The sequence below is a fragment of the Pteropus alecto genome, unplaced genomic scaffold (assembly GCF_000325575.1).
Source record: "Pteropus alecto unplaced genomic scaffold, ASM32557v1 scaffold104, whole genome shotgun sequence".
Lineage (NCBI taxonomy): Eukaryota > Metazoa > Chordata > Mammalia > Chiroptera > Pteropodidae > Pteropus > Pteropus alecto.
In genome coordinates, this window is record NW_006436664.1 from 4,333,282 (window position 1) to 4,358,243 (window position 24,962).

The following is a 24,962-nucleotide window of genomic DNA, read 5'->3' on the forward strand; positions in this document are numbered from 1 at the left end:
GAGAGAGAGAGTTATAAATCTCATTAGTTGATATTGACAATGTTATGCAGTCACACAGTAGGTACTTAAACATTTGGAAATAAATAAACCCCATAAGATAGCTGCTAGATAAATACAGAAAGATATTTTGGGGGGATCCAGAATATATCAAACCCATTGTCTTCAATGAGAGGGCTGAAAGGAATCACGTAATGTCTTCTGCTCTTCAAATAGGACTAAAATCTTCTAATAGAATAGAATCTAAATTCTTCGACAAAGATGTCCATCCTAACTCCCCATGAAGAGATCTCTCTCTATCCACAGTCTATATTCCTGCCAGTGAAGGACGAAATTAAATGAACACTATTGGTACATCTCTGAAATCTGGCTCTCCCCAGCACAGCTAATTCAGGGCTGATTTCTTTAGAGTTCCAAACATAAACCTCAAAGGTAGTTGGGTGATGTGCAGGTAACATTATTCCCTTTTTGACAACTGAAAGAGCTTGAGTTCATAGAACCAACTTTATTCGTCATTCTCTGAACTAGAGAGACAAATTTATAGTACAACTCCAGGGAAACCTATTCCCTTTAGTATAAGACCTTTCTAGTGCCAAGCTGATACTTTTCTCTTTTTCAAGTGATTTTAACCCTACAAATATAAGGAATCGTGAAACTAAAAGGCAGCCCAATATGAGATCATATGTGTAAAAATGCTCTCAGAGTTAAACGTGATTTACAACTGAGCAGGATCACTGCTATTTCTTTGCCATTCGGGGGTCCCGTCCATCTGTGAAATGCTTTCAAAAACTGTGTCCACATTTGGAACTGATACAACCCATCCACATCTTGGTAACATATGAGGTCAGTCTTACTGTAAAGATAAAAATGTCCCTTAAAATTTTTCTCAACAATGATAAACTTAAGCATGTTTTCTTCCTTGGTAGCCAAGTTTATTTATCTCCATTCCCCAAATTTCTTTCTGGCATTAGCATTTATGCTTACGAATGCAAAAACGCAACCCACTATTTTCATCTTTCTTTCTTTGACATTATTAAAAAGTATCCTTCCTTATCGGTGTTAATTAAACCATAAAATAGGCACATTTGATCAATTAAAATAGACTGGAAGGGTATAGTAGGTCTCCAGAGACTACATTCTCTGACATTTCCCTCACTGGGACCCTGGATTATGATCTCAAGTTCAAAATTCGTTTCTTTGAAGTGACTCAGTTCCCAGGGCCAGTGAGAGGATTCTGGTAGGTTTGACTGCTTTTGAATTCCCTATTCTGGACATCTTTTATGAAGGCTGGAAACCAAGAACTTTAGTCTTGTCCTGAGCAATGAGCTGAGATTCAACAGGTAAGAATGATGTGTGTTTCTCTGTCAGGCAGTAGGTGATACTGGTGAACTTTAGGACCCAAGGAGGTGGGTGGGAGAGAGAAATAATTAGCTAACTTTTCTCTTTTTGGGGGGAGGGGAAGGGTCAATATTTTTAAAACTGTAATTATTTGGGAATTATGGGAAAACTATGATTCTTATTATTACTATTATAATTTTAATATTTGATTGATGAAGTTGACGTAGCCCTCTCTATTCTCATTATCTTAATAATGGGTTTTATTTCCACTCTGTGATCCATCCTTCCTTCATTCTCACATACGATGTGATTTCATGCTAATTAACCACTGTAATGGCCTAGTTCCCAATGCAACTGGGAAAATGTATGTGGGTACATCTGAGTGTGAGGTCATTTGTTGGCATTAAATATAAATTTAATTGACTATATGTATACATAACACATATATATTCAAAAAGTAGCAGAACTATAATATTAAGCATAGTTTTTTAATGTGACATATGTTTTACAAAGCGAAATGTCTGAAAGTCAAGCTAGAAGAGCTATTGTTTAATTGAGACCAGTTTATAATTGAGCGTTTGAATTATACAGCTATGTCAATTCGCCTATTTTATCACTTGTGGTTTAGCATTATTAGATTTAGTTTCTAATCTCTAATGATCATCTGTCTCTGACTTGTTAACTAGTATATTGTCATTAAAATAAAGTTTTGAATTATATTGTCAGTATACTTAGTTATTATCCCATAAGTAATACAAACAACTGAAAGGACTTGTCCCAGGTGATAGAATAAACTCTCTTATCATGATTTATTGTACAGTGTCAAATTTTATGCAGATTCTAAGTACTATACATACCACATGTCTTAGAATTGTGTAGGATGTACAAAACTAGATCTATTTCATCACAATAATCAGGGACACATAGGTTAATATTTATTGCAACAAAATTTGTGGTTGACAAAATGGATGAACCACTTACAGGATATTTAAGTGTATCGTTAAAGTGCGAATTGTAAAATGTACAGAATATCAGACTTTAAATTTCCTCAGCTTATGAAAGAAGACTGCAATTAGATGTGTCTAGGATCACAGGAAATTACTTAAAGTATAATCAGTCCATCTGGATTGATCTGATATTTCAGAGAGATAATATTTTTCAGGCTTTTTTCAAAAACGTGTTCAAAATTACACGGTACAGATTTCCCTTGCTTTTGTGGCCTTGCCAAGATGTTGTTACTTTATCTGTAGTAATTATCTAGGCTGACTGAGCACTCCAGGTTACATATTTCTTCAAATTATAAACTGTTTTATAATCACATAGAGAAATTTATTAGTCTTCTTTACAGTATCATAAAGGCTAAGCCAAAGCATAGCCCAACCCACCTAGCCCACCTACACCTAGTAAAGACATTCAGACTTTGAACAGGCAAAGAACCTCTTATTTTTTTCAAGTTAGGTTTCTACTTCTTTTATAAAGAAATTCTCCCAGGAAAATGACTGAGCAGCCATCAGGGCAAGTATCTTTCTTTGCCCTGAATTTTTAGAATAATTTGATAAACAGCCAAATATGTATGATCACTGTTTTTGAACTTCAGTCACTGATCACTGTTGGAACAGAGCCAAACTCAAGAGGCTTGTGTATTTGTTAGCGTTATTTTAGGGTGTTAATTGATGCCAGGCCCAGATTGTGAACACAGCAAGCAAAAGCAATGTTTAAGTCGCCAAGTTCCTAGGAATCTCCATTTAATATTTGTATTCTGCTTTATTTTATAATTATTCACTAACATCTCCCAGCCTCCTGCCTGCTTTTTCCCTTTTAGAGGGCAAGATCTATGGTTTATTCATCTCTGGGCCCCCAAAACTCTTAACCTTGCCCCTTGTGCAAATGTGCCCATTCTCAGGAAATGTTGAGACAGAAATCTGTGTCTTGGACTATAAACCATGCCCTTCCAATGTGATTAAAGGACTCTTGTGTTCATCTTTGTAAGGCAATCTGAGGTAAGACAAAATACCTATAGCTAACTTTTTTTTCTTCTAATGACCATTCACAGTAATCCATAAAGCTATGGACATAGAGAAACTTTAGAAGGAAACCTTTCTTCTAGAACTGGCTAAAGGAAACTGAAAGAATCACCTCCAAAATCATCAGCAGCCTCATCTCCCCACTATGTGACACAGTCTTCCTATGGGGATGACAAATACAGAGGCCGTGTCCCCCTTCAGTTCAATGGATAGCCTTTCATGGGAAGTATTTCTTTTCTTGCAACGCCCTCACTGGAAAGTAGTTTTTCAGACTTCAGGAAACAAATATATATGGTGGGAATTTTTCTAAAGGTATGCTTTTTAGGGCCTTTTCCCGAAGTTTGTCAGGCAGGTGTGTACGCCTAAGTTTCAAAACCTTAGACGTGCCTTTGCACGTTCAGTCTGACCTTGGCCATGCTCAACCAACCAGTAAGAAAACAAACATAGGAGTAGCATCTTATTTCTATAAAATAGGCTAATTACAGGGAATTAAAATCTTTATTTAATCTTTCTACAGTTATCCTTTTAATGTGTTCTGTAATTGCAAACCTTTAGTCTGTTAATCTCTGATTCATTAGTGGGTTTCTTAAGTGTTTATTAAGGAGCATGTGTAACATTCTGGTAATTACTAATAATCTTTGTTCATACCACATTTACAAAGATCTCTGCAGGGATTTCATTGGGTTCATCACCACTTATTGTCGCTGTACAGTTTTTATTAGCAATCTCCACCCCTATAAAATATGGAATTTGGGGCTTTACAAAACAAAATGAAGTATCTCTTCTCTCTCATAGCTAACAAACTTAAATATCGAGTCTGTGTGTCACTGCCCCTTCAAAATCAATGTGTCTTCTGATGTCCACTGTCCCATTTTACTGCTGAGCAGAAAGGCAATGAGAGATTAAATTATAGATCTCACCAGTTTATGTTATTTATTGGTGGCAACACTGAAATTATAAATGGTGGCTTTTAGTCTTTGTTTCAGTTCCCCAAAGCACCTCACCTACTTTGGCACAAAAGTGTAACTTTTATGAAGTCCAGTGCATTATGGCAATATAAAATTCCACTCAGGAAAAAAAATGTCACTTGGAACTTTCTTGAGTGGTAAAGGTCCCCTGCATCCCCACCCTAAACAAAACCAAACCTTCCTTCCTCCTCTTAGATAGCTGAAATCTCTTTAACAGGGTCAAGTTCTGAGAGATAGTATATCAAATTAAAAGCCACAGGAAGGGTAAATGGTTGGTGTGAATGCTTTTCTGAGTGCAGGATTGAATGAGGGAAGGTAGGAGAGAGCACAAGAATACTATTGAACTGGAAAATGATCTGGATATGATGCTAGAAATAAACTTCACCTCTCTTACAGCTTTGCTCAGGATGAGTGGCAATGCCAAAGGGTGGCTTGGAATGACTTCCCCTCACCCCCCAAAAAATTCTCCATCAGTTCCTTACCCTAAAAGCACCACAAATCATACGATCTAAGTAAAAAGCAGAGCGTGTGCTATGCAAATATAGCTTCAGGACACATCGCATCACCTACCCATATCTGATTTTTGCAACTCAATTGCTGTCTTTATATAAGTATATAAATTACATATACATATGATATATATATATATATATATACACACACACACATTTATTTATATATATATATATATGCACACACACACACACACACACACACACACACATATGCATGTATACATGTGTGTGCATGTGTATGTGTTTATGTGTAGGTCCTGAAGCTTCCACTCCCCAGAATAGATTCCATCAGTATTTTTTAAGAAGAAGATGATAGATATAAAATTACTTTGGAAATAAATGCATACATTACATTTCAGCTTTTGGAATTTTCAAACAACCTCATCCTATGGCGTTTAAGACAGCAAAGCCATTTTATTTCTTACAGACATGTCTTTCTTGTGACCATATCTTAAGTGCTCAGACAAGCTGAACATCTAAAGCGGCACTTCTGATGGTGCTGAGAATCAACAACAGGCTAGTTTAAAATTTGGTATCACTGACTAAGCGTACAGTTCAGTCAGTGGAAAATGCTGCAGTCATGGTTCTTGACCAATTTAGAGAAAAATATTTTAGTGAGTGAGATCATTTTTCAACTTTTAAAAAAATGCTTGTGCATTTGTCTGTGAACGTTGAGCAGCCCTTTCTTGCCCTGGTGGTTGCCACAGTAACTCACTTCGTGTTTACAGTGTGGCAGATGATAGGGCAGTTCCCTTCCATTTGTAGGAAGGAGTGTGCAGTGCTGTGTCCCTGGCATCATGACAGATGGGATTGCAAGCTCCTGAGCAATGGAACTTAGAGTTGGAGCTGCATCCTTTCCCTTCATTCTGACCGGATGTTAGGCGCTGAATGTTTCTGAGTGTTATACTTCATTGTCCAATTTGCCAGTTTGGCAGCAATTTTTCTTTCTAATAAAAGAAGTTACTCAGATCGAGATTCCAGATGTGTCTAAGCTGCTTTTCTTAGGACAGTAGAAAGGTCCAACCTTTTCTTCTAAATACAATCAAAAGTAGTGTGGCTTTGCCTTTGTAATTTTACAAAGAGTTGTATTATGTAACTGGAAAATTGTCTCCCCAAGCATAGAGAGAATTTGTTAGCACAGAATACATCTTGGAAAATACTGATATAAAACTTCAATCCAAGAGAAAAACCTTTTAAGTTGCTGAAATGTAGTGGAGAGGAAGAAAGAAATTGCTGTTTTACATGATTAACCAAAATGCACTATAATGATATCAACTTGAAACAGATTCCTTAGAAGAACTGATAACTCTGTGATCAGAGTAAGTCATGTGTAGTGGAGCTAAATACTGCATGTACTTTCTCTGCAAAGGGTAGACATGCAGGGTGTGAGATAGGCAACAGAAGAGACAGCTCTTCTTGTCTTAGCCTGTATAATGGGAACTCCAGCTGCTTTAGCATAGTAAAGAATGGTGGGAAGGCCTTACTGTGGAATTAGTATTCATCATGCCTGCCTACCCTCTTATACTGCTCTGCAACACAGTTGTGGACTCCCTTCATGTAATGCTATTTCAATTTTGCCTCTCCTGTTCATAATTAACATAGCATCACTCATCAGCCAGCTTCAAAATGGAACACTCCTCAAGGGATTCCACTGACTATCCTCATTGCCTGTCTGAAGTGGATGGGTAAAGTTTAATTACAGATATTTAGTCTAAAGATATCCTTCTCATTTTCCATGTTCCCTCCAATGTCTCTACATCATACTATTTTCTCAGTCAGCCACAGTCCACCCATAGCGAAGAGCTCATGTCCAGTAAGAGTAATATCAGTGTTATTCGATATCAGTAAAAGTCATTGGCTGACATCTGATACTCCGGAACATTATTTCTAAACATTATTACTTGCATATGGTAATCATCTATTTGCATGTCTTCTTCACCTAACTGTAAGTTTCCAAAGGGCAGGATTTTGTCTTCCTTCTTCATAATGCCCCAAACGGTGGAGTACCTAATACAAAGTAAGTGTCCAAGCTTTCATTAACTGAATAGTGGATTTCAAATATCATCTGTCAGATTCTGAAAAAAAAGGAAGAAATTGCAGCAAGTGAGTAAAGTACCTAGATTTTTAATAGCCAGGTTAGATAACTAGTTAACTGTGAAATAACTGTACTCAGTATTCGTCTTTGCTTAAGCTGATAAAACACCAGCCTACCTGAGCATGTAGACATCATAGCAAAGCTGATGTCTCTAACCCCAACAGGAAAAGAGAGCCTAAGGTCGATTTTCTAGGCATTGGGGTATACTTCCTCTGGTCCCTCTGCTGACTCTTTCACAGTCCCTTCCAGAACCAGGGTCACGTAATTATGAGATGGCCATGCAGAGTTAGCTGAAGTAGTCAGCTGAGGAATGAGAAAAGATCAAATGATCTATCTTTGATTTTAACTTTGTCTCATAAATACCCCCCTGTAATCCGCTCAGGTCGCCACCCACCCTGAGCAACTGAATGCCACCAGCAGAGTGCTGTAACATCTGTCTTGAAGGAAGCTCAGGAGGTTGCCACAGCGGGGGATCTTTTCCATCACTTCTCTTGCGAAAACGGCCTTTTTCTCGCTGGTCTTCTTTCTCTCGTTTCCCCACCTGAAATGCTTCCTCCAGGCTTATTCTTTTTCCTTCTCTGAATCCTATAGGACCAGCTCAAATCCCATCTCCTTCCTGACCCTCCACAGAAAGCAGTCGTTGCTCCCTCTGGTGAACACCTGGGCAATTTGGCACCAATGCTGCTTGGCCTTTTGAATATTTTTCTTCATTTTGTTAATTATTTTTTCTCATTTATTTATTGTTCTTCTTGAGAGATAATGCCCTGGGTTTTTGTAATACCTGTAGCATCTTATTTCAGATATTTTTTAAATACTTATAATTTGGGAGAAAAGCATCTAAAAAGGAATTTGACTGAGGTAAATGAACTTAATAAAAATTATTACAGATATTATGAGAAAAATCTATAAGCATGTAATACTTTTTTAATACCTAAAACTATTTTAAATTATTTTCTTAATAAATAATTAAGAAATAGGTAGAGAAGTGTCTTTGACTTCCCCGTTGGACATAAGAAAATATTTCATATTCAGCAATGAATATGGATTACAAATATGCAAATGCAGAGATGAAGATTCTGTTATCTCATCTACATACAGTAGCCCAGAAATTCCAAACATGATCTATCTACTTGACCATCAAATCATATCCTTGATTCTAGGCAGAACCACTTACTGAGTCTTCTGGGCTAGCGGTTATGCATCCACCAAATGCACTTCTGGATCCAGACTAGTTTAAATGAGTTAGATGTTCTGGACCATTATCTTCTGATAAGCTCCATGTAGTTAAAATTTTAGAGATATAGTTCTTGCCTAGAAACCAACCTTTAAAAATGATAATGTAATAGAGGTGTAAATTTGACAAACAATGCCATTATGAAGATGAATATGACATTTTAAACTTTGGTCTTGGACTGTGGAATATTACTTTCTGGGTTGAAGAGATTCAAGAGGGGCTCATGCTGAATGTATTGTTAAAAAAAAAAAATTCATTTAAAGAGAAAAAAAAGATTACCCAACAAGCTTACCCCTTTCATTGCATTTCTGTTCTCTCCAGTCATATTCTGACATTATTATCTTCCCCTAGACTATCATATTGCTTTCATATTCTGACCTCCATATACCCATTCTAATTTACTCAATCAGGCAATAAGTATTTTTTTAGGGATTTGTATGTGCCAAGCACTCTCTGCTGGAATACTTAACTTTCTCATTTCAGAATGGCTGCTCTCCTGCACGATCATATTCAACAACTCTCCAACTTTACAAAATCAAATGTAAGCCTTCCTCCCTTTCCAATCATTGTTTTGTTGATATGCCCAACTGCTTCAATCAAAGTAAAAAATTCACTCATTTCTGTGATATATGTGTCAGTTTTCAGCATAATTCCCTGGGGCCTAGAACTATAAAATAAATCACTCTTCGAGGTAGAAGTTGTGTTCCTATCATAAATCCAACAATCTGAGAAAAGCATCTCAAAGTAGACAATATTAGAAGTGCTTTTTAAAAGTTCTTTTAAAAAAATGTTTGATAAAGTTGTGGAGGAAAGCACATAAGGAAGAAGGGCCTTAATTCAGAATTGGGACAAGGAAGTTAAACACAAGGAGAGGTCAGACTAAAGAAATCCAGAAACAACTGGGTGTTGGAAAATGAGAGCACTTGTCATAAATCTCTTTGGAAACAAACTCCAGGGTAAAATACAAAGTGAATAAGTTAAGACTCTCATACTGGAAACTTGCATATTTTGAAGGTTAGAGTTGTGAGAGGCATGATCATACCCAAAAAGAAGAAGAAAGAAGAATTTAGCATTCAAAAATGGGACACATTTTTCTTGAGCACCAACTGTATGCTGAGCATTGTACTTCTATGACAATCCAGGTAGCCTGAACTACCCATAATAGCCAACTCTGCTCCCTCATGAAGTAGTGCTAGTAAATTGTGTTACAATACAATGCCAATTCTCACTGTAAGCACAGGCGCCTGTCTGCCAGAATGAATTCCAAATTCACAATCAGGATCAAAATTAGGCCATATTAGCTGCTCTGTATTTTTAACCATTGTATTCAATTACCATCATGGAGCACTAATTTAGATAAGAAATAGAGCTACTTATTTATTTCATATGCATCTTCAGATTTTTGAATTATACATTAAACCAATCTATAACATCTATGTATGCTTTTCGCACACAGACAAAAAAGCATAAATGCCTCAGGGTGCATCTGCCTAAGAAGCAGATGGGAGAAAAAACAACCAAAACCCTTTTTCTACAGTTTCTATTAAAGTTCAAAGAAATATCATACTTTTATTTTTTTATTTTGTGTTTTTTAAGCATTTTATCTTATTTTATTATTAGTTTCAAGTATACAGTACATTGGTTAGACACTTATATAGTTTAATGATCCCCCTGATTACTCTGTCTTCCCTCTGGCTCTCTACGTAGCCATTACATTACTGCTGACTGCATTCCCTATGCTGTACTCTTCATTCCTGCGACCATCTCTCAGCTACTAAATATAATACTCTTGAAGGCTACAAAAATAAGGTAAAGATTATATGAAGCAAATAAATCAATAAAATCTATATCGAAAACCAGAATATTTTAATCTCAAAAAAATTGAGTTTCCCGAGACTTTGAAAAATGAGAAAGTGCACTTGGCAAAATTCTTAACTTGGATTTTTTTTGTTTGATTTTGTTTCTAGGTTCCAAATTCAGAGATGTGCAACTGATCCAAACAGTTATAAAAGCTTAGGAGACAGCTTTCGAATAATTTTCCGAACGGAAGGGTATGTATGTATGTATGTATGGTTCTTCACATATGGATTCTTATGTTCATGTAGGCATTTAAATATATTACTACATGACACATTTTATCATTTTGAATGAGATATTTTCTTAGTCTTACTTGGGGAAAATATTTAAAAGGGTACCTTCCTACTTTTTTGTGTTTTTCCTGATAATATGGTTGAAAACTAAATATGTAGATAATAGAAACTACCATAAAAAGGATATTAATAATCAGTTTGATGACTAGGGGACAATTTCTAATTTTTGCCATGAAATCTTTTTAGAATTCTCGTAACTTGGACTATCTGAACATAATAGTTCTTCATTTTGATTCTTAATGATAGTGCCCAAATGATTTCTTTGTTTGCATTTTGGTTGATGAATATTCAATCAAAACAGATCTATGTTATAAATTGACGTGTCAAATATATTATCATATCGATTAGATGATCAAATAAATAGAATATTTTGGTTACATAAGCTAAAATTATCTTTAATGTATAGCTTCAGTTAAAGATTGTATCCAGCATAATCTTCCAAAGGATATTAGATTAGCTTTTGGAAGTTGTTTACATAAGAGAATAGATTGCAAATAAAATAATAATCATACAAAAATGATAAGAGTAATAATAACAACTAGTATATATTTTAACCTCTACTATGAATTAGGAATTCTCCTTATAACTCTGTAATTCTATTAGGGTTCATTTCATTTGCACAGATGAAGAAACCAAAACTCAGAGTAGTTAGTAATTTTCACATACCTGGTAAGTAATAGAGCTGAGACTCTAATCTCCTAGCTGCTGTGGTTGGTTCACTACTACTCTTGGCAGATTGTACTGTGGATAGTGATCTGCTAATTGTTTATTTCAGTCAAACCTATATCATGTATTTCTTTCCAGGTCAGTATATTCTTTTTAACAACAGCATAGTAATTTATTTATCTACATGCTGCAATTTATTAAATTAATCCTTCTGTGGACCATTAGGTTGTTTCCAGATTTTCACTGTTTAAAAAAGAGTGCCATAAATAGTCTTACTGTTTTTGCATAGTCATGTACATATGTAAATGTTTCTATTAAAAAGTTGATAATTATGGATTTATAGGATCAGATATTACCAAAATGATCTTTCATAAAGTACATAATTATTTTATTCTCTTAGTATTTGAGAATTCTAATTTCTCACACTCTCTCAAACACTGGACGTTGTCAGTCCTTACTTGGTATATGTGTCACTCACATGCATTTCTTGTTCATAATCTAATAGGTGAAAAGTAAAACCAGTTTAATAGTATTCCTTTGATATAATTGGGATTGAGCATGCTTTTATATTACAAGGTATCATATTCTCATGAATTCTTTATTTGCGTCATTTGCCTATTTCTCTTAGATTAGATTTTTTATTGATTTGTAGGAGCTCAGAATATTATTATAGGTACTAATCCTTTGACTATTACATAGAATACAAATATTTTCCCAACTTGTCATTTGTCTTACAACTATAATGTCTTACATCTTTCATAAGTTTGTAATTTTTGAAGATTGTGATTTTTTTTATTATATCTGTCTCTTCTCCTTTGCAATATCTGATCTTGATGTCACATTTAAAAAGAAGGACATCCTCTAATCCCAAGATTATTTTCTTCTGGTATTTTTTACATTTAAATCTTTAATCCATGTGAGAAATTTGTTCATGTGCAGTTTGGTATATAGGAATCAAATTTTATTCTCAAATGGTTAGTCAATTGTCCGAACACAGATGTTGAAAAATCCATCCTTTACTCATTAAATGGAAATGCTAGCTTATTCACATATTAAATTTTCACATATACTTCATCTAATTTTTCTATTCTGTTTCTCCATTTCCAGTCTGTCTTATTTATCTTTGCATCTATTTCATACTGCTTTAATTATTTTATCTTTAGAGTACTATGGGAATATGTAAAAATGTGTCCTGCAGTATAAAATGTGAACTCTTTGTCTTGGTGTGCAGAGCCCTTTCTAATATGGTCTTCTCTTCTTCTTCTGGCTCACACCTCATGCACAGATCTTCTCTAGGAATAGCAAACGTTTGCAGCCCCCTGGTCGCTCACACTCTCATGGTTTTGCACACTATTCCCTATTCCTAGAGGACCAACCCTCTAATCCACACAAGAAACTACCCCGCTTCATTCAAGGGTGCCCTCAAGTTGCACCCTCCCTGACCGTCTTTTCTCTACCACATGCTTTCTTTATCAGTCTTTCTTTCTCTATATGCATATGCTATATAAAGTATACATGCATCACCCGGATTTATTGGGCTCAGTTTCTGTCTTCCCTCTCCCACCCCAAGAATACATTTACCTACTGGCCATGTCTCATTTACCTCTGTATTCCCAATGCCTGTGTTTGGCATTGAGTAGAGATGCTCAATAAGTGCACAGTGAACAAATGAATGAATGTCATCACACCAACGTCATAATGATGCATCATGAAACAGGGATGATAATTCTTGCTATAGAACACCCCCTCTGAAATTATGATAATGATCTTGATGCCTGATTAAATATTTTGAGGTCACCTAGCGATGTAGAGTCACCAAATTTTTGCCATTGCACTGGTGATGTGGTACCTAAGTGCCATACATTGATAATATACCTCTTTTATAACAATTGGGATCAAAGTCATGTTCATTTTATGCAAATTATATATAAAGTCAAAGAAATCATAGTGTATTATATCGTCATAAAAGTGTCCCTTTCCGGTAAAACGGTAGTGTCAGCCTTGCCAAGTTCTGTAAGCTGTAACAGATATCTCTGAATTGGATGTGGGAGTTCCTTAGCCAGCCTCTTCATTTCATGTGTGTTTTCAGAAGAATTTGATGTTTCTGCTTTGATATCAAGTAATGTAACAAACATACAGTATGTGTGGTCCTTGCATAGTAAAATTGGCCTTTTCCTAGACTGTATGTATAATTGCTTCTAGAGCAAATTGACATTTTTCCTGTAATGACTTTAGATCTGGACATATTGTTAGCGAAAAGCCAGAGAACTCCATTCTTAGAGATGGAAATATTTGTAAAAATATAAAAGAAAAAGCTGCATGTTATTTTTGATGCAGAGTAAGAGCATTTCGTTGCCTTAGGTTAAAAAAAAAAAGAAAACCTTTAAACACATACTGTGTTGAATTTTTTTTTTCCTGGTAAAAGCAGTTCCTTTTGATTTTCTTATTTGGCTTTTAGAATACAATGAGTGAAAAGAAAATGTTTTTCTCAGGTGCATAGAGGCCAGTTTGGTCTGTGGCCTGCCAAAAAGATAGCACTAGTCAATTTGACTATTAGCATATTTAGAAGAAGTCGTATCTCCTGGTTTTTCCTAGCTCTCCCAAGTTAAACGTTGTAAAGCTAGTCCTTTTCTGTTGTTTAAAAACATTAAACTGTTAATACACTTAGAATCTGCACAGATATCCCATTCCCCTCTGTAAGCAAGTGAAAACTGCATCATCACTCTTAGAGAGGCGATTCCCCTCCTCCCTGCCCAGAATTCACCTGTTTCTAAGAGACAAGGCTCAATCACTGAGTCCAAAACACTTTACTGTTTCTAAGATTCTTTTTCTTCTTAAAAGCGTAGATATGTTGTACTTTTATTAAAGACATAGTTTTTTAACCCAGCTTTATAGAAGTGAAATTAAAGTTTAAAATTGCCCTCCAAATTCTGAGTAAGGATTTCCATAACATGAAATCATTATATTTATTTAATTAGCTTTCGCCAAAAAGGCCATCACTGTTTTCTCTAACAGAGAAGAGAGAACTCAGAAGAAAGGAATTCATCACTATTGAGAATACCTCCATCGTCAACAAAATTCTTCATCTTTCTCTGGTTTGACAAGAACTGACAGGTCCATCTACTGTAATTGTGAGCCCAGAAAGACAAAGATTTAGCTTAGGTAATTAGGTGCCTTTAAAACCAATAAGGTTCATTTTGTACTCTTCCCACAAAGAGCAGCTGATATCTCTGTTTACCGTGTGTCCATGCATCATGCTTCACTTCCTTTTGCCTCCTAGTATCTCATGGACATTTTCCTAATCTCTTTTGTACTTGTCATTCCTTTAAGGGAGTGATTGAGATGTTCACAGATAGTAAGAAGATTATAAATTATGCTAATAAAAACTGGAACTGCCCACCCCCTTACTCTTCTTCCTCTGAAAGTGCCTAGTGGCCATTCTTCCCGAAATAAAGAGAAAAAAAAAAGTGTTAAATAGAGCTTAAGAAATTCTGAGAACATACATAAAGACAAGAAATTAACGTTTATTTTCTTCAGTGTACCAAGCACTGCGCTAGAGACTTTTTCATATGTTTGTCTCAACACAGCACTGTTCTCAATACAACACAGCATCACATGTGTATTTTGTATGAGGTAACTAAAGATCTGAGAAGTTAAATAATTTGCCCAAAGTCACACAAGTATGAGCGGCATAGCATAGTTTTTTTTATTACCTATATCACCTTTCACTGAACAAAATTTGTTATTTATTGAATGAAAACAAGACAATATGGAAGTAGTGGCTGTAAACCCCTAATTTTCAAATACCTTTGATATACGCCTTCCCTCGAAACATATAACAATTTCAAGTAGCTTTTATCTCTTCCTTCAGGTAAAGTCTGTAAATTCTGAGAGACCAGTATATGTTCAGTCAACCAAATCTTGTTAATTCTGAGGCAGCACCACAAACGAAAGACTCAAGACTCTTGCTCTAGTCGTTGCCCAGATAGCTCTGTATCTCTGATAAGTTCATGGTTTTTCTGTCAGTCTACTTTCATCTTGCAAGTTCCGTAGTTTTCTTATGAGAAAAGTTCTTGGAGCCCAAGGCAAATAACTAGGAAACAACTAGGTCAGATTAAACTCCATTTCAAATGAGAAACATGTTGATTGCTGGTGCCTTCTACTTTCTGAATAGTATTCTTCAGAAAGTAGAAAATATGTGGTTGCATTTGGGGGGCATTTGAACTGTTTTGTTTCATGATTTGTTTTCTGTAACCACTGATGCTGCCCCAAGTATCATCTTACAATCAGACCACTTTGTGATTATAATATTTTCTAGTTAAATGACATTTAAGGCCTTGTTTTATGAGCTCCAGCATAATTGGCTAATTTGGTAAACTCCAGATGTGTGAGATAATGTGCCACTCGTTTAAGTGCCTTTCAGACGGCATAAATGGCACAGCCCCAGGAGGTATAATCACTCCCTCTTGTTTTCATTAAGAAGGGGAATGAGTGGCTTGTGACACAGACAAAGGAAGCGGGGCGTCTACAACTCAAAATCAACAACAACCTGGTGAGATTTGGACATTTTCTTTTTATAGGTGAACACGGTTTTTGGCTTAATTTGGTGTGTTAGTGGGTCTACTTTTTAAAAAGTGGGTTACATAATCTAACATGGCCGGATCATTTTGAAAATTACCCTGAACATAGAAAAGACCTCTGAAAATAGAAAGAGCCACCCCTATAGAAACTCTCCTAAGTAAAGTAGGCTCTGGAAGCTGCCCCTCACTCTTACTCTCACATGGAAGTGAGGGGAGGTGTGGATTTAAAGAGGCAATGGAGGAGCGAACTCTTACTACAGCCAGAAATGTTGATTATTTGAGCAATCAGCAACTTCACCACCTAAACCAAGTTCCCACTTCACAAGGCCCAGTAGCTGCTACTGCTTTTTCTCTTTACATTCCACCCCTTTCATCCTCCAGCATAAACCAACTCATCTACCCAACATTGCCAAGCTAGAATGGGTGGGTGGTTTTTGGCATCGCTGTTCCCTGGATTCTGGGACTGGTCCCTCTTGTCAGCCCATAGATCCAGTACGGCTGCATCGTGGGTCACTGAAAACTCACTCCTACTTAACCAATCCAGTTTTCACTCAGATTAATAATTATAGAATGTACCCCAGGCCCCTGAGCAGATAGTCTGCAATGCAAATCAAGTACGTGTAGATTATTGGGTGTCGACTGAGTTTGCAAGCCTGGTTTGCTCAAATGAATTTGTTCTTTGATGGGTGCCACATGTGCACTGTGACTTCTATGATGAGTTTCCTGATGCCTTGAGTGCCTTCTCTCCCTTCCTTTTTGTTTTACCAAAGAGGCCTTTCTTGGCACCCACTGGACGTCTCTTAAGTATTTCTTTGTTTTGTATTACCTTGTTTTGTCTTGTTTCTAGCTTTTTCTAGACATAATTGACCTATAATATTGTGTAAGTTTACAGTGTACAGTGTGATGATCTGATACACATATATATACTGAGAAATGCTTACCACAATGGAGTTAGTTAATACTTCCATCACCTCACATAATTACCACTTTTTGTGTGTGGTGAGAACATGTAGCATCTTCTTTCTTAGCAACTTTCAGATATACAATACAGTATTGGTAACTATAGTCACCATGCTGTACATTACATCCCTGCTCTTTTGTTTTTATTTGACCATGAGGAGGAAAGCAGAAAGTCCCAGCTGCTCTTGCTCCCACACTATGGAGTTTAGTCCTGGCCTGCCTGGGCTTCTGAATGATGACACAAGTGTCTTCTTCAGCTATGGAAAAAAAGGAAACCAGAAAAAAAAATAACACAGCAGGTGAGAGTTTGGAGAATAAACTATAGCAAATCTATCTGGTAGGTCTTGTAAGTGATGGGCCGAGATCCAGAATATGTATGGCATCTAGTAGACCAAAGAGAGAAAATAGATTATCTCAATTCAAGCATGAGCCTACTATTATTATTTTTGAATTATCTGTTTCTTTTAAAAAAGGTTTACCAATGCTTTTGTATATTAAATACATAAATTTTCAGTCAAAATATATATAATTGCTTTTCACATAAAGCTTATGCTATGTTGCTAAGAACTTTAAACTGATTAGTTAGCAATTCAAGGTTGAAAGTAAAAGGATGAAGGGTAAGGAAGAACATTGAAGAAGCCTAAGCAGTAACTTATTTCAATATTTTTTTAAAGCCAGACAATTGAACCATTAGTACAATATTTGGCATTTCTATTTTACCAGATTATTTCACACCGCTGCTGAAGCAAATAGTTTTTGAGTTAAGCTATATTGGCTTGTAAACTAGTCTTTACAATCAAGGGTGGATTATGAATTTTCAGTGCTCAGATAGCAGTATCCTAAGTGCTTCAATGTCCCAGAGTTCTGTTTCCTTTTCTAAATCAGAGGTCTTTTGTTCTGCCCACAGAGTGACCTTTAAAACAGTTTCAGCTCTTAGATTTCCCTCCTGTCATCACCACAGATTGCTAGCTGACAGTCACACTCCGACTCCCCCAGCCTCTCACTAACAACGCTTTCTGAATTACTGACTGGCCTTTGGCAAGGATTTAACTGTTGCCAAAGAGTAAGTGAAAACGTTTGCAGTGATGTCAGCCCGTCAGCAAGGCCTGATTAAGAGACCAAACACAGCCTCTCTCAGCTTTCAGTGCTGACAAGAAGGAAAGGAGGACCAGTTGTTTGGGTGGAGGTAGTTGTCTTTCGAAAAGGTTTGTGTCTCAAGTCAGAGCCTGAACAGATATCCCGTGTGTTCTACAGAGTGTTAATAGGAGATGAGGTGATTGCATAGTCAATGGGAGACGTCACATTGGAAATGTTCTTAGGCCTTTATTTTAACTTATTCTGGATTTCTGATAGGCTAAAATTAGAATCACCTCAAGAAAAAAAAAATGTCTTTACCAAAAGCAAAATCCTTTTTCTAGTGGTTAAACTGAACATTTTCAGATGAAAATGAGAAAGAAAATCTAAAAACTTTCTACTTTTTCAATTCTCATTGTAGAAAATAGCTTAGGCATGATTTGACATAGACAAAGTTAAAGGAGTTAATATTTTATCTTCATCATTGATTTCATTAGTGTCTCTGAATTTGTGGAATCACATTAATCACGATACACCTTTTTGGTAGGAAGTCTTCTATATTGGCTATATGCAAATTTGATCTCAGAAAGAAAAAGGTTACATAAGAAGTTATAAACATTGGCAAGATATATACATAAATACACATACACACATACATATATTTAAACTCTAATTGTACTGCTTGTAGTTTAGATTGTTACATTTTACCTGTAAATCCCATGAATCAGATGCCATTGGAGGATTCAGGAGTGTTAATTATTATCAACGTTTACTCATTTCCTACTTAGGAATGTTTAGTCACCCAGTTATACTATTCTCATCACTGGTCCATGGATTTTTTTTGTCTAGTCTTATAACTAGCTTTACCTTTCCTCCAGGTCTTTCAGGCAGTTTGAAACTGGAGGAAAGGAGAAAATTCAGACGCTATTGTTACAACAGTGATTATATTCAAAACCATCGTTACCATTTTGGCCCTTTCCTGTTTGTGCAATGTGTTCACATGTTTTAACTCCTTTGATTCTTACCAGAATGCTGGCAGGTAGAAAGGCAGAGAGTATGAACTCTAGTTTTCTGGTCAGGAAACATAAAATGTTCAGGGACTTGCGCAGCATCTCACAACTGATATTTGTTGGGGTAGGGTTTCACCTGAGGTTTTCTGTGTCCTGTACCATACTCCCTGCTCTGTCAGTAACTGAATAGTGATATTAGTAATAATAGAAGCAACATCTGAGATTTCCACTGTTCCCATTATGGATTTAAAGCATTTCCACATATCTCATCTCACTTGGCTAAATAGCATCTGAGGGAGGTAGGGGAGAGACTACCATTGGTTGGTTACAGTCTACAAACCAGAGAACTTCAACAGAAAGGAGTTCAAAGAGATTCTCAGAATAATAGCTTGGTTCCTAAGATCAGTCTGAAGGAACACAAAGGTATAATTTTTTAATGGCATTTTGGGCAAATGAAATTGAACTAAAAATGTGTTCTGAAGTGTGCCACCCATCATCCCATGAGACCAAGATAGAGGCCCATGATCCTTAGGACAGAGCCAATTTCAAAAGGAAGTTACAGGGTACAGTTTAAAGTTAAGGCTTAATGAATGATCATAAACTCAGTTATTTGACCTATTGGTGCCTTCACGTAAGTCAACACAAGTATTGGGTAATATAACCAGGAAAACCCACATGAAACATAAGATAAGGCATTTAACCAAAATTCCTTGGATGTCAGAAGGGGTGAAATCATCATATGATTGCAATACATGTTGAAATATGTGTTCACTAATACCTAGAGCAGATACCAGCCACATGTAGTGGCCTTGTTCTCCTGCTTATAACTGCCATGTTTATAATTCTCATTGACTGGCCACAGAGAACTCAGGGGAGAACATAGCCCTGGGTACAAGGAATTCTAATGTAAACACAGTGGTAACAAAGAATTAGTTTTGGAAACTCCTAAAGAGAGTATGTAAGTTCATGTTAGATAAATGAGTTCTTTGATTTCTTTACGTAAAGCCTATCCTAAATTAGAAGAATCAAGAACCAAAATGAGAGGAAAGAGCAAGCTCTGATGTCATTATCATTTTGCATCCTTTAAGTTTACAGTGAACAGGTCACTGTGTACTTCATAATCCAAATAATAAAATTCCCAGAAATTGGCACTATTTATAAGGGAACCAGATTAAAAAAATATTGCAATGTAATCCATTAAGCGATAGGACATGCAGGAGTCCCCCCTTGCCTGTGGGGGATACATTCCATGACCGCCGGTAGATGCCTGAAACCATGGATAGTACTGAACCCTGTATGCACTGTTTCCATCTATACAAACATATCTATGATAAAGTTTAATTTATAAATTGGGCAACTCCACAGATGAAAGATTTATTCTTACCATATATCTTAGCAACCCCAGCATACAATATTTTTCTTTATTAAGTCAAGGATGTTCACCTTTTCACTTAAAGGAAGCACTCTATGGCTTCTCTTTGGCATATCCGAATGGCCAGCCTCACTACTCTTAAGCATTTGGGGGCCATTATTAAGTAAAATAAGGATTATTTGAACACAATCACTGCGATACCACAACAGTTGATCTGATAAGCCAGTGAGCTACTAAGTGACTAATGGGTAGGTAGAATATGCAGCTTGGATCTCTAGTTATTGATGCAATAGTTCTCCTTTATCCATCGGTTTGCTTTCCACGTTCCTAGTTACCATGGTCAACTATGGTCTGAAAATATTAAACGGAAAATTCAAGAGATACACAATTCGTAAGTTTTAAATTGTGCGCCATGCTGAGTGGCATGATGAAATCTCACGAGTCCAGCTCCATCCCATCTGAGAGGTGAATCATCCCTTTACCCAGTGTATCCACCTAAGTGAGCTCTGAATTCACCCAGGGTCTCCACCTAAAGGCTTCAGTAAGTCTCGTTGGGGGAAGGCGATAGGACCAAGCCTTAGGTGAGGAGAGGAGTTAGAGATTGACATTGAGGGCTGCCAAATGGCTGGAACCTGAGGATCAAAACTCCCAGGGAAGAGGGAAACTGTAGAGAAGTGAACCCAAAGATCTATATGCAATTTCCCCTTGAGGCATTTGCCAACACCTAAGCTGGGAGAAACTCCAAAAAACCCAGCAAAAACGAAAACAAACACAGAAGTTGAGAAAGCTATAAAGATGGGCAGAAACTTCAGCAGCCCCACAATGCCAGGGAGACAAAGGTTGCAGTTCAGGCCAGCCAGAAGGAAGAATTCTGGAAAACACTCCAAGTTTTCAGTTGAGACTCTGCATGCCCAATCCCAGGAGTAAGGGCTCTGCCCTAGAAATCAGGGCAAAACGTGAACACATTGCCCCTAACAAAGCCTAAAGCCAGCCTTAGCAAGATGAAGGTGATGCGCTGCACTCCGTCTATTTGCTAGGAGAAAATGTTTTTTTTAATGCACAATGTCCTCATTCAATAAAAAATTACAGGGTCTTAGAGGAGAAAAGACCAAATAACCAAATATCATGAGAAACAGAAGCAATAAGTGATTCAAATTTTGGAATTATCATACAGGGACTTTTAGTTTAATTTTTATTGTAATGAAATATAAACAACATAAAATTTACCATTTTAGTTTAAGTGTGGAATTCAGTGGTGTTAGGTACATTTGCTTTGTCATGAAACCACTGCAACCATTCATCTCCAGAATTTTTTTCTTCTTCTCAAATTGAACTCTGTGCTCATTAAACAATAACTCCCCATTTCTCCCCACCTCAGCCAGTGACAACCACCATTCTACTTTCTGTCTCTACAAATTTGACTACTCTAGGTACTTCATACATGTGACCGGCTTATGTCACTTACCATCATTTCTTCAAGGTTTATTCCTGTTGAGGCATGTGTCCAAATTTCCTTCCTTTTTAAGGCTGAATAATATTTCATTGCATGCATATACCACTTTTTGTTTATCCATGCATGTGACAGTGGTCATTTGGCTTCTCGCCTTTTGGCTACTGTGAACAGTGCTGCTATGAACATTGGTGTGCAAATATTTCTTTGAACCCCTGCTTTCAATTATTTTTAGTATATAAGCAGAAGTGGAATTACTGGATCATATGGTAATTCTATGTTTAACAGGCAGAGAATTTTTCTCAAAGATATAATAAATGTTTAAGAAAGTAAAAGAGAAGATGGGGAATTTCACCGGAGATATGAAATCTGTTTTTAAAAGTACTCAAATGAGAATCTTGAAAAATACTATAAATGAAAATAAGAATTGAATAGGTGGGTTTTTAACGGGTTAATTGTTTTTTAAGTTCTTAAATATTACGGACCACTGATGTCCTATTAGTGTGCAGTAGTAGATACTCAATATTTAATTAGTGGATTGGATAAAGACAAGAGTAATATTTTTGGCAAGAGATATCATTAATTTTTTAAAAACCCCTTTTAAGTAACTAAAATAATTTACCAGGTGTTGGGCACTTTGCTAAGCGCTTTGCATACATTAACTCGGTTCTCCCAACAACTTGTGGGGAAGGAAATATCACTCTTCCTATTTTATCAATAAGTCAACCAAGGCCAAAAAGTTTATGTAACTTGTCTAAGGTAGTAAGAATTTGAACCCAGACAATTTGGCTCCAGATCGTTACCTCTACATTATTTAAAGAGAAATACTTTTTGAAGAAATAGAAATTGTTCTGCTTTGATTGAGTGGCTAGTTGCAAGTTTTAGAAAATAACTGGAAAATTAAGAAACCAAATTGCTTGGTGACATTTGCTAGGGCACTAAACTCTTCTTGCAATGTGACCTTTACATTTTTTTCAGATATTCTTTTGGACAATGGGGCACTACTTAATATGTTTTGGCATGGGCTCTTTTATGTGTGTTTGACCTATAAGAAACACCACCACAATGAACAGAACGTCCCGTCTTTCTCCTTAAACTCCAAATCGCTCGGGGCCACAAGATACAAACCAGGGGTTTAAAGTTGACACTTTCAATTTCCTCCATTCATGTTTGTGGATCTCATTTTCAGGATGCTGACATTTTACCTTTCTACATCCCTGTCTTCACTTCTTCCTCTGCCCCATCACCTGTCTTAAATGTTTAATCTTTTGCTACACCTCCTCAGAACATGATGGCTTTTGATGGCAGATCTTTTTTCCAGTGATGGGACATTCCTTGGGGAAATCCATTTTCTCTCAGCCTTGGCAGGGAAGACCATACGTTTATTACTTAGAACAAAAGGAGTATTCATCAGAACCTTAAGATTCCTAATATATTTGCCTTCAGCTCTCTTTTCCTGAAAGTCTTTGTTCACCCAGGTTACATTTCTAGTGCCCCACATCTATTTTATTCTCTTATTTTGGAACCTTTAATATAGAAGACTTCTTTCTTTTCTCTCTCTCTCTCTCTTTCTTTCTTTCTTTCTTTCTTTCTTTCTTTCTTTCTTTCTTTCTTTCTTTCTTTCTTTCTTTCTTTCTAGAAAAAAAAAAGAGAACCCATTTCTGATAGAATTAAAATGAACAAAATTAAAAGAATAGCTCCTTTTGTGATATTGGACAGTCACGTTATTAAGTTTTCCTAAATGTCTCTCTAGTGTGAGACCCAACTCTCTAAAGTTTACAAAGCTTTCCAAAGTAAAAAGCAAAGAGCAAACGACAACATTATTACAGCTAAGAACAAATATCTACATCTTTCCTATATTTATACTGTTTCTTTACCAATCTTAGAAGAATACTTATACTCAACAAGCAAATAGTACTTAGTGGATGCACATATGCACACAGCCCTCTGTTAGGCAGCACACAGGATATGCTTTAAAAGACAGCTTTGAGCCTCTAAAAGCTTAATTCTGCAATGAAGTTGACTGGATGTGCAAAGATTGTTTCAGTCACATGATTCTATTTAGCCTTTGTGGAAAAATCCTTCTGAAAGCAACTGCAAAAATGGCAGAGATCTGACCAGTTAGAAAATAGATTTTCAATACCTCCATATCTTTTCTCATCTCTTATATAACCTTTCTCAATCTCAGGGGGGAAAAAACCTACGAAAACTATGAAGGGACTTTCCAGACAGAAGTAAATTGTGCCTATAGGAAATAAAAATCTTCAAAGTGTCCCTTTCATTGAACTTGCTGCTTTTCCTACAACAAATGGACACATCAGACATAAAATTTAATTGAGACACAGTAAAGTAAGGGTCTGGCTTACCTGAGCAGAAGAGGTTACAGCATTCCATTAAGGAGACAGCAAGGCACTAACAATGCATTGACTGCTTTATATCACAGTATATTGGACTTCTGATCACCATCAACTGTTTGGACCATCATTCATTTAGAATTTCAACAGCCTCCCGTTAAACTCTGCTGTGCAACTTTCTATTTTACATTTCTTTTCCTGTGTGTTTGTTTTAATTTAAGAGCCGGTATGCATATTGACAATTCTTTGACAGCAAAGGTAAAACCACCAGGAGTGTATCTGTTTATTGAGGACTGACAGCTTTATAGCTGACATAAAAATAATCTAATGTTTATTGGGTAAAATGTTTGGACTGAGGATTAAGTGAAACTACCGAACAGAGAAAACCTTTTCATCCTATTCAGACTTCTCAAATAAGGTTTGGGATCAACTACATTAAAACTTTTTGTGTTGATTTCTTTAATGCTCCTCCCTTAATTTGACCCACTACTCACTCCTCTCCACTTTGCTACCCCAAATTATGTTTTACAACAGGGGTTTTGAAGTAAATAAAACCTTGAAAAAGAAGATGCTACTGTGCGGAGATTCATTGCTGTAGAATTTACATAGGCCATGCAAACGTTCCAGATAACAGTAAAGCAAAAGCTAAAATACATGGCTCTTAATATAAACTGTCTTTTTCTAATGTTTCCTATAACATATATAGTAAGAGCCCTTATTTTTTTTTTTTTTATTTCTGTTATTTTTAATTGTTGGTGATGGGGAAGAACAGAAATTGCTTTAAACTGTTTTAAAACTGGTTTTAAACTGTTTAAGAGCTGTGTTTGTTTTCGGTTTCACCTTGAGTTAAGTATCAACAACATTAGATTGTCTTTATTTTAAATGAGATGTTTGAAAGGTTTTAGAATTTAAGATATTCTCTCTATAAGTGGAAATATTACCCATTTGGAAATAATTTATTAGATTAAAAATGTTCATGAAATTATCGTTAGATTAACAATGTTTGACTTCAATTTTTTAACTTGTGATTAATTAAAATTACCACCGATATCTTTCCTCTCATCTCTCCTGCAAAAAATGAAGAAGAATTTTACACTCATCTAACTCATCTTAGCAATGTGCAGTTCAGCTGTTACTATTCTTCTTTACCACACTCCTCCCCCCACCCCACCCCC

At 36.2% G+C, this 24,962-nt stretch overlaps 1 protein-coding gene across 2 annotated transcripts in view; it reads left to right on the plus strand.

Moving 5' to 3' along the window:
* Positions 1 to 24,962, plus strand: part of SLC25A21 (solute carrier family 25 member 21) — a 448,213-nt gene that overhangs the window by 319,636 nt on the left and 103,615 nt on the right. For both annotated transcript variants that reach the window (XM_025047932.1, XM_006913463.3), the window contains one exon: positions 10,139 to 10,222. In XM_025047932.1, the coding sequence (XP_024903700.1) occupies positions 10,139 to 10,222 (84 nt within the window). The remainder of the gene's footprint in view (positions 1 to 10,138; positions 10,223 to 24,962) is intronic.